Genomic DNA, 10,868 nt, shown 5'->3' with positions numbered 1-10,868 from the left:
GAAAATAGAAAATATAACGATCCTTAAACTCACAATTAAGAGTAGGATAATACAATGGGGTTGTGCTCTGAACCTTTATCTCTAACATGGACCAAAAGGTTCCACATATGTAACAACCACACTTATTTATAAGATATCGCAGAAGACAGTATTAATGGAACCATTTCACTATATACATGCCAACTTGATCATTGAAGAAATCTCAACATATTCCACACCTATTCATGGTCGATAATCTGAATCATTTTTCTTTAGGACATTGTCTTAATGCTTCAATATTTTACTAGAGCACTAAATGTAATTTTTCATGCTGTGTCCTCACATGGCTTCTAGTAATATATTTCACACTAGGACAACCAGATAGTGCCATGGTGAGCTCAAACTCATCCTTCAGCATTCGGATGACTTTTCTCACCCCATATTCCCCCTTTGCTGCCAACCCATAGATAGCAGGCCTTCCAATCTGCAATAATATATATAGATTACAATAGGGTTTAGAAAGCTATGACTATGAATCATAAAATTCTCCGAGGTTCTTATATATCAGCATCCACTTTGAGATAGAGAGAAGAAAAAATTGAGTGTTGAGGCTTAAAACTGCCTAGGCATGTCACTCCCACAACTATATCCACTACTCTCAAAGTGTTTCAATGATCTAGGTATTTATCTTGAGCAACTTACATGTTTTTTATTTTCACATGCAAGTTAGACAGAAATTAGTTGAGGTGCCACTCAAATCAAACAAAAAGTTGAAAAAAAAAAAGAAAAAAAGAAAGGCAATCTAGCAGCCGAGTATGATAGATCTGCATGGCATCAGTTGGTTTCACAGACGTCTATTGACACTTGAAACTCACATAACAGCAATTACACAAGTGCATGACTGAAAATTACTACTTGTTCACTTTAAATAGCAACTACACGACTGACATTTCATGTGAATAAATAGTGTAAGAGAAGATTCATAAGTTAGTTTGGGGTGGATAGCTTACAAGGACGTACGGCTTGTGCTGCACAAGCCGTCCTTGGTGCACAAGTTGTGCACCAAGGGCTAATGCCTTGAAGACATCTGTTCCTCGCCGCACTCCTCCATCAAGGAACACAGGAACTTTCCCTCCAATAGCATGAACCACCTGCAACCACAAGGCACCTAAGTATTCACAATTGCTGTTGTCCTTAGCATGCCAAAGAGCATACTAGTCCACTCAAGTCCAAACAGAAAATTCCTCAGCAGGAATGCATGAGCATGTACATTTCCTGTATTAAAATGACAAAAATTCCGACAGAGTGTTATGTTAAGGATGCCTAGCTACTGCATTACCTCGTACAAAACTTCCCTAATCCCTAATACTTTTAACATCTATACTATAAAATGGGCAAAGAGATGCAATGTATCTACAGGTAAAACCTAGTATCTGTGTTTACACACCTACGCCCTTAATGAGTAAAAAAGTCTTATACTAAGCAGTAGAGAGAAAACTTTACCTCTTCCAGAACAGTAATAGTGGCAGGAGTATAATCAAGCTGGCGAGCTCTATGATTTGAGACAACAATCCCAGCAACACCTACTTCTACAGCCTTTATTGCTGCCAATAGTAGTATTACTAAATGTTACTTCTGCAGAAAGTGGAGAACGGCCCCTTATGCAGTAGTAGAAGAGGAGAATAAGCTCATTTTGCAACATAGCTTCTTGGACCGGATTTAATGCTTTTGCACATACTGGCAACGGCAAAATGGGACCCTAAAGCCCATGCCATGTAGATGTCAGATCCGACTTCCTTAAAAAAAGCATAGACTAAAAGATGTCTAATAGATGCAAGACACATGGCTAGGTGTAAAATGTGAAAAAATGACCCTCAACACTCTTTAATTGACACCAGATGATAGTTGAAAATAGAATCCCAGACTCAAAAGTTGCAAGATCTTCTCCATGAAACCCCTTGTTTCATCATTTTTCTCTTTCCGGAGCAGTCACTATTATTGATCCATGCTATGGATTGTTTCTATATTTTACATTTATTGGTAAAGACTAAAGACTGCAGAAGGAACAAAGAACCTTGGGCCATCTTACTTATCACAACAATACTAATTCAAGGCTTTCCAAGTTAAAGATATGTGGTGGAAGTAGTTGCTGACTTTGGCAATAATTCTCCACTTTCAGTCAGTTTATTTTTATTTTTTATTTTTTGATAATTTGATAGTTTTAAACAGGTACTTGAGTTTTCTTTTTTCTAATACCTGCTCTCTTTTTTTTTGGCAACACTCATGCATCAATGAGCCCATCTCTCTTCTCATCAAGCTCGGCTCCATCACATTAATCAGCCTTAAAAGCTTCAAGCCAGAAGTGAATTCAGCATTGCCACAGTGAAGTCCTCACTACCATGCTACCAATCTTCTATGATTGGTCTTTACCACTTATAAGAATTTAAGGAAAAAAAAAATTGTCCCCCATTTTAAAATGTATTTTTCAATCAATAACTTTGAGACACATATCCTTCTGCCCAGGTTCATAGAATAATTTCTCAGGGTATGAGCTTGAGCTTGCATTTTTTTTTATTCTGTAGAACTTTTCAAAGATCTACCGATAGAAAGCTAGAAAATATCAATCCTTAAACTCCTAGTAGTAGTAAAATTGAAGAGTAGGAGAATACAATGGGCTGCTGTGAACCCATACCTTTAACATGGACTTCAAGGTTACAAATATAGAACCACATTTATTTATAAAACAGACAGATACGGCAGAAGATAGTATTCATGGTCCCTTTCCACTATCTACATACCAACTAGATCATTGAAGAAATTTCAACATATTCCACACCTATTCTCAGTTACTTATTGTTAACAATGTAATTACAAATGTATAAGATATTATTGATGATATAAATCATTTGTCTTTAGGACATTGTCCTAATGCTTCAAATATTTTATTAGAGCATTGAATGGATTTTTTCATGCTCTGTCCTCACATGGCTTCTAGTAATATCTTTCACACTAGGACAGCCAGACAGTGCCATGGTGAGCTCAAGCTCATCCTTCAGCATTTGAATGACTTTTCTCACCCCATATTCCCCCTTTGCTGCCAGCCCATAGACAACAGGCCTTCCAATCTGCAATAATAAATATATAGATTACAATAGAGTTTAGAGAGCTTTGACCAAGAATCATGAAATTCTCAGTGGTTTTTAAATATCAGCATCGACTTTGGGATGGAGTGAGAAGCAAAAATTGAGTGTTGAGGATTAAAACTACCAAGGTGTGTCGCTCCCACAACTATTTCCAGCACTCTCAAAGTGTTTCAATGATCTAGGTATTTATCTTGAGCAACTTAAAAGTTTTTTATTTGCAAATCCAAGTTAGATGGAAATTGGACAATTAGTTGAAAAAAAAATGTCAATCTAGAAGCAGAGTACAATAGAGCTGCTTCCCAAAAAGGCATCAGTTGGATTCACTGACATTCATTGACAGTTGAAACCCACATAAAAGCAATTACACAAGTGCATGACCAAAAAATACTACTTGTTCTCTTTATATAGCAAACGCATGGCGGACATTGCATGTGAAGAAATGGTGTAAGAGAAGATTCATAAGTCAGTTACATGAATTAAATAGTTTGGGGTGGAGAACTCACAAGGACGGCTTGTGCACCAAGGGCTAATGCCTTGAAGACATCTGTTCCTCGCCGCACTCCTCCATCAAGGAACACAGGAACTTTCCCTCCAACAGCATGAACCACCTGCAACCACAAGATGCCTAAATATCCACAATCGCTGATTGAACTTTGGCATGCCAAAGAGCATAGTGTAACTCTACACAAATCCAGACAGAAAAGTCCTGTGCAGGAATGCATGGCCACGTACGTGTCTTGTATTAAATTGCTAAAATTTCATACAAATTTGAATGTTAAGGATGTCTGGCTACAGCATTACCTCGTACAAAACTTCCCTAAACCCTTATACTCTTAACATCTATATTAAAGAAGGAGCACAGAGATGCAAAATGTAGAATCTGTGTTTACACCTACACACCGAATGAGAATAATATTCTTATGCTAAGCAGTAGAGATAAAACTTCACCTCTTCCAGAACAGTAATAGTAGCAGGAGTGTAATCAAGCTGGCGAGCCCCATGATTAGAGACAACAATCCCAGCAACACCTACTTCTGTCGCCTTTATTGCTGCCCATGACAGTACATCAAATGTTTAGGATATTTGAATGTTGAACAGAAAGTAAAGCAACCATGACATTCAAGGATCCGAGTAAATTATCAAGTGTGTGAAAAGATGCAGAATTTAAAGTGATTTACATAAAAATGTTTGACAGAGCAGATAGAGGAGGTAACTGTGAGAAAAAAAATCACACAATCAGGATGATTAACAGGCCTCCTATACTTGAAATTCCAAAGATAAAAAGGATGATTAACTGAAATTTTCATTAAAATTTTAAAGTTTCAAAGGCAGAGAATGTTCTTCCTGTTACTAAGGGAAGGAAAAAAATAGGAAAGATGCAAAATAGAGATGTGAATATCAGTAATAAAGCTTGATCTTACCATCTTCATGAGTAATAATAGTGATAGTATAATAATGATGAGATGCAAATATCATAAGATGGAGAACCTACCATCTTCCCGAGTGAGTACTCCCTTGATTAGAATTGGCAAGTTTGTTATAGATCTTAACCATCCTATGTCCTGTGTATGTTGTGACACTTTAGTTAAACTCATAAGAATGTAATAAACCATGGCCCTTGCACACACCCTCAGCAAGCAAAAATAAAAAATGAAACCATATAGGCACTTCCAATGGTATCTTACGCCTCAACCTTTACATTATAAAAGCACCAACTAAAACACATAATGCTAAAATCAGTGTTATAATGAGTGAAACAACTAGTTTTGAAAATTTATGCAGAAGGGGAAAAAAACTATTTTCCAAGTAAAATCTTTTAAACATTTTTGCAACAGCACATTAAAAGGTAAGCAGAATAGGTTACTCATTTATACCCTCCAGCACAAAGAAGCATCAACTAAAATTGAACCTTCATCCTGCAGAAAATTTGATTCGTGAGTAACAATAAAAGCTTTAGTTTTAAAATTTTAAAAATAAGATTAAAACTTCAGTTAACATGCATACATGTGTCCATTCTTTTAAATTCAATGCATCCGGTACATTTCAATGTGGCAATTGGGAGTTACACAATTTCACTCACATTGTCCACTTCAGTTGATACAAGGCCTTCAATATTCTTTACTGGCGGTACAATCATTCTGCAGAACTTATTACAGTCATATTTCAAATTAGATTTAAGATCAAGCTTATTTTGTTAGCATGAAAGGAACATAAATACCATTACATGGAGAACTTTATACCCAACTGTGAAGGGAATAAAATGATTAGTGTTGGAAAAAAAAAAAAGGAGAAGATATGTACTTGTTCTTTATGTCTGCCTCCCTTCGACCAAGCCTGGGAACATCAACTGTCAGCACAATAGCCTTGTATCCATTTCTTTCAGCTCTCTGAACTAGCTGAGCTGCTACATCTCGGTTCTTATATACCTATTCCCAGATGAATATCAGATTACAGTGTGACTTGCTAACAACAGGATCACCAATACAAAGACAAAGAAAGCAACCAAAAGAAAGTGTTGCTGCTAAAGAAATATACATTTCATTAATGAAATTATAAGAGCTAAAGAAGGATTGAATACATATAATTGAAAAAACCGAATGGCATTGCAGCTGGAAGCAACCTCCTCGATAGTGCAGGAAGACATGGTGGACAAAACCTGCAGTGAAAAATAACTTACAATTCATGAAACTTAGCAAGAAAATTAGCTCCATATTTAAAAATCAATACCATTATAGTATTAGATGCGGCTGCTGCTCTGGCTGTGGCGATCTCTCCTAGAATAATCACAATGAGCAAGTAAATAAGAATCCAAACAAATTTCAACTGAGACTGAGAACTCTTCCAAGAAGATTTGTACCTTCTGGATGTGCCAACTTATGCATAGCAGATGGAGCTACCATGATTGGCGCTGAGATTTTGTAACTCAGTACAGTTGTTGAAAAATTTATTCTGCTTACATCTACAAGAATTCTAGGCCGGAACCTGAGAAGCAGTGGAAAGTGAGCAGGAAATTATTGTAGCCAGTTTACAGCAAAAATCACCAATTTAATTAGCAGCAGCATACGTTATTCTGCGAAATGCTTCTACGTTCTCTTTTAGGGTGTATTGATCCTCAGCTCCCCCAGAATAGTAGTCATAATACATTTTTGGAAGAGCTTGCCTAGCCAATTCTTGAAACTCGTTAACATTAACGGGTTCACCCTCCATTATCCTGGATACATGAGCAGTAATAGATGGATTACTTTCCAGTGATTCAATACTAGATGCATTCTAAAGAGACTACACCATATAAAGACATTGATTATGATAGTATCAACAATGGCAAGAATTTCTTAAAATATGTGATACTCCGGTTTAAGGCATTAAAAATTTTGCTTGGCCTTGCTTATATTATGATATAGCCACAGGCCAGCTTGAGGCAAAGTTGGGTTCCCAAGCAACTCTAAATTTCTTGCACAAAGTAGTATATAACTTTGATGAATCATAGTCAAAGCCATGCACATACCTCACCAGTCACCACCATTTTAAGCAAGTCAATCTACAATATTGAAAATATTCACATATACATATTTATATGGATTGGTAAGATATCCCAGAAAACATTTATTTCTTTTTTCTTTTTCTTTTTCTTCTTTTCTATGTTTAGTTCGTGGTCTACAAAGTACTGCAGAACATAAAGAATCAACATGGTACTTACATCAGCAGAATCAAAACCAGTTAAATGACTGAAATCACTTCAAAGCAATCAATACCAATAAAAAGCATGATGACCCATTAAAGTATTAACATTCATTACTACTCAAAAGATGGTCAAGTAGATCATGATCAAAATATAAGCAGCACATACCTACAAGAGCTGAGATTGAAAGTCCCTAGAGTTTTTACAATCTGAAGAGCCACTGAAGGAAAAGCGTATTGAGTTGGACTTCCTACTCAAAAGAGTTAAAATCTCAATTGAGTTATATATGTCAGTGGGCCAGACTCTAAAGAGCTACTAGGAGTGGTGTAATTTGCACAAATGGACAAGGTTATAATTGTCATTGTGATGAAGAAAGTCGTGTTAAAACCAGACTCTGAAATTAGGCCACCTCAGCTGGATTTAAGTTATTTAACCCAAGTTCTGTTCATCCCATATTTGAGTATTGAATTATAATCTCAATGATAATTTCTAAATTATTTATGTTATTATGTAGAATTAAAAAATAGCTTATTTAAATACATTGGTTTTTAAACGAGTGTCGAGTGTCCTGAAGTTAATGAGGATTTAATATTCTATTATTTTCCTTTTGAAAATATATTCTCTTTGATTTTTTTTTTAATTTTTATTTAAGTAAAAGGACAGTGCACTACAAGTCACAACTATTCTAAAGTCCCTCAATATATATATTTTTTTTATGGAATAAAGTTTCTCAATATTATTTTGCAATCATGAAAGATGTTGCATACTCCGTAGTTAGTGGTTAGTTTAAGACCATCCAATAAAGTTCAAAGTTCCATGGCCATATTGGTTGTAAAACATATGGTTTGAGCAAAACAACTAGAGCTGTAAACAAACCAAGCCCTTCATGAACAACTCAAATGCAGCTCGATAAAAAGTTCATTCATATTCGTTTGTTTACAAATAAGCCAAGCTTGAGCCTTAATTTTAGACTTGTATGAAAAAAAACCGAGCTCAAGCAAAAAAAATTGTTCATGAACAAGCTCATGAACAATATGGCTTGATACAAAACATGTCGAGCTTAGCCTCATTTATAACTTGATATATGTTTACTAATAAAACTCATTATTATGACATTACACATGTTTTGGAATAGCTTGTTTATTCATTTATGTTTTGGAATATTAATTTATTTAAATTTGTGAAGATTATAGTTGCCCGAACGACAAATGTGGATGTAAAAATTGTATTTTGAACAATTACTTAAGTTATAGACAATGAATGATGATGGATGAATTTAATTATGTAAAATTGTAATTTAAACAATTTCTAATCACGAGTGTTAGAAGCATAATAAAATGAATATTATATATATATATATGATTTTTGGTGATATAAACATTTGATGATGCAATTTTTTTGGATCTCAAGCTAAAAAGCTTGACTTGAGCTTAAGTTTGAGCTTGATATTAAGCTCGAGCTTGGCTTGACTAATTAATCAAGTCAAGCCAAGCCAAGTTCAAGCCTTTTGACACTCTCACGAACTTGAATTCAAAAATTATTTTTAGGCTTGTCTCAAGCTCAAACCAAGCTTGGGTATTTGATTTTTATTGACGAGCTAAGCTCAAACACACATTATTCAACAAAACTTGACTTGTTTACCACCGTAAAAACAACGAACCTATTGGTCAATAAGGTTCTTGATGAGGCCTCCCTTACTTGCCAATCCTGAATTGCCTGGTGCAAAATCCTTTGTTTTAATGGTTGACTGGTTGAGTTTGAACTTTGAACCATGAGTGGGTTTTCAATTTGATCTCAATTTATCTACCAAGAATAATTTTTATTTCTTAATGAGCATCAAAGCTATAAGAATTAAGAACCAGCAATAATTACTAGCCAGACCCAATTGGTTAACTATTGAGTTGAGAACACCTTTGTTTTAGTGCATGAAAACCCTCTACTTTAAAAAAAATATATATATATATATATATATTTATGAGTTTTTGTTTGGTTTTAAAAAGAGTTTTTATTTTTTATTTTTTTAATTCGATAATCGAAGTCGGGAGATAATTTGAATTATGTACATTTCTCTTGAAAGGCTTCAAGAGTCAAGACTCTTGGCATGAGAGCCTTTCACAAAGTAGGTAAACGATGGGGTGTCACCAAAGTATTAGATGAGTCTGGTAACGAGGAATTTAAAGGATTTTTAGAAGGTTTTGAAAAAACTCCTACTATCTTGTGTTCTTAAATCATATCTCATAAGTGCTTTATTAAATACTAGTAAGGGTTGCACGTGTTGTCCCTTGAGTAAGAAAATTTAAGATATATTTTTTTTTTGAAGTAGTATCAAATCATGTATTTAAATTGAGAATAGTTATTTAATATATGACTATTTATTTAGTATGATAATTTCTTAGGAGAAGGTATTTTGAATCAAATAATACCATGTCAATAGTATCAAAATCCAATATGTGTGAAACTTGTCAGCAAAAAATAACTAACCTACTAACAATTGAAAGACATGTATTAGTAGGTAGTTATTTACTTATTTTTGCACATATGTTTCTCGTTTATTGGATTTTGATATGAATAACGTGATATCATTTGATATAAAATATTTTTTTCATTTTGTAGAACCTATTTACTAAAGACAATATATATCTACTTACAAAAAAATTCTACTAAGAATGATAACAAATGTTGTCATATTCCAATAATAAACACCTAGGATTTGATAAAACATTGTCACAATATTCAAATTTTCGCAATAAATAATGACATATGCTACAATTGAAACTCTTCATCAAATTAAATACCTACAACCATTTGTAATGAATATTTTATTATTCATACTTCCTTCTTTATCATTTTATTTTATGAGCTTAACTACGATGTTCACCTTACTTAATTTTTAATGAACACATTTTTAAGAAAGAAAACAAATAAAAAAAAGAACAAAATAACAAAAAACATATGTCATTGAAGTTTCTATTAGATAAAATTATAAATCTAGAAGATTTAAACTATTAATAAATTAGTATTCTTTAAGTAACAAATAAAATACCATACATCACAATTTTTACTTTCTAAGTATGATTAACACATAAAACTCAGTATACACGAAGAAAATTTTTGAAACATTAAAATTTTGTGAGGCATTTTAGATATTATACAATAAAATATTCTAGGAATCATAAGATTTTGTTTAGGTTTAACTAAGAGAGGAATAACAGGGACTATATACTTCTCTACAAAATATTTATATATATAATATATATATATATATATATATTATTCAACTTTAAAGTTGGGGGATGAAACTACCTCAAACATAAAGGGGGAAAGTATTTTTTTTTTCATAGTTCTTTTTTGTTAGTAAAACTATGTGTTTTTTACTTTAACCAATGTGTTAAAAAAAAAAAAAAAAAAAAAGTTAGCCCAAGAAAAATGTCGGTAAAACTATGAATTTTGGCTCAATAAATTGGATGAACAAAAAGAAAAAAAGAAAGTTAAGAACACAATAAATGTCACAATATTTTCTCAATGCCTTTATTTTACTATAGTGGGCCCTGATATGATCTTTTATAATTTTATTTTAGAGTGATAGTACATCCACAATATTTTCATAATAAATCCTAGTTGGTAAATTGTTATTGGTTTTTAATTTGGGCAACTACTTTAAACTATACATTAAAAGAAACAACAAACAAAAAACCAACATAAGAAAATTGTGCAAACGGTAATTTTTTGCACACCAAATTTGACTAAACCAAAAAAAAAAAAAAAAAAGTCTAGGAACACAACAAAATGTCACAATATTTTCACAATCCTTTATTTTTAGTCGTGGTAAGTTTAGATATGATATATTATCATTTATTTTATAGAAATGCTATTTCCATAAAATTTTCATAACAAATTCAAAATCACAAGTTGTTATTGATTTTAAAATAGACCCACAACTGATATTACTTTTTTATCTATCAATAATAGCTTACCTATGATTTATTTTAAAATTAATGTGAAAATGTTGAAAAGGACTTAACATTTTTTTTATTTGATCTATAAGAAACTAAGATCTCAACAATTGT

The 10,868-nt window shown here is 33.0% G+C and overlaps 1 protein-coding gene across 3 annotated transcripts; it reads right to left on the bottom strand.

Moving 5' to 3' along the window:
• On the bottom strand, window positions 1-7,094 carry LOC142636275 (peroxisomal (S)-2-hydroxyacid oxidase GLO4-like). 3 transcript variants are annotated; one of them, XM_075810434.1, is made up of 12 exons: window positions 6,970-7,094; window positions 6,187-6,333; window positions 5,980-6,104; window positions 5,850-5,896; window positions 5,701-5,778; window positions 5,424-5,548; window positions 5,203-5,260; window positions 4,997-5,038; window positions 4,615-4,684; window positions 4,071-4,171; window positions 3,626-3,730; window positions 1-463 (listed from the first exon to the last, which is right to left on the bottom strand). In XM_075810434.1, the coding sequence occupies exons 2-12, from the start codon at window positions 6,327-6,329 to the stop codon at window positions 284-286; spliced, it is 1,074 nt and encodes a 357-aa protein (XP_075666549.1). In that variant the 5' UTR covers window positions 6,330-6,333; window positions 6,970-7,094; the 3' UTR covers window positions 1-283. The 3 variants fall into 3 exon arrangements, with proteins under 3 accessions (XP_075666549.1, XP_075666548.1, XP_075666550.1); XM_075810433.1 differs by lacking the exon at window positions 1-463 and adding an exon at window positions 2,692-3,104; XM_075810435.1 differs by lacking the exons at window positions 1-463; window positions 4,997-5,038 and adding an exon at window positions 2,692-3,104.
• Window positions 7,095-10,868: the final 3,774 nt, after the last annotated feature.

The sequence above is a fragment of the Castanea sativa genome, chromosome 5 (assembly GCF_040712315.1).
Source record: "Castanea sativa cultivar Marrone di Chiusa Pesio chromosome 5, ASM4071231v1".
Lineage (NCBI taxonomy): Eukaryota > Viridiplantae > Streptophyta > Magnoliopsida > Fagales > Fagaceae > Castanea > Castanea sativa.
The sequence above is the reverse complement of the archived record's forward strand: the minus strand, read 5'-3'. Positions and strand labels throughout refer to the sequence as shown.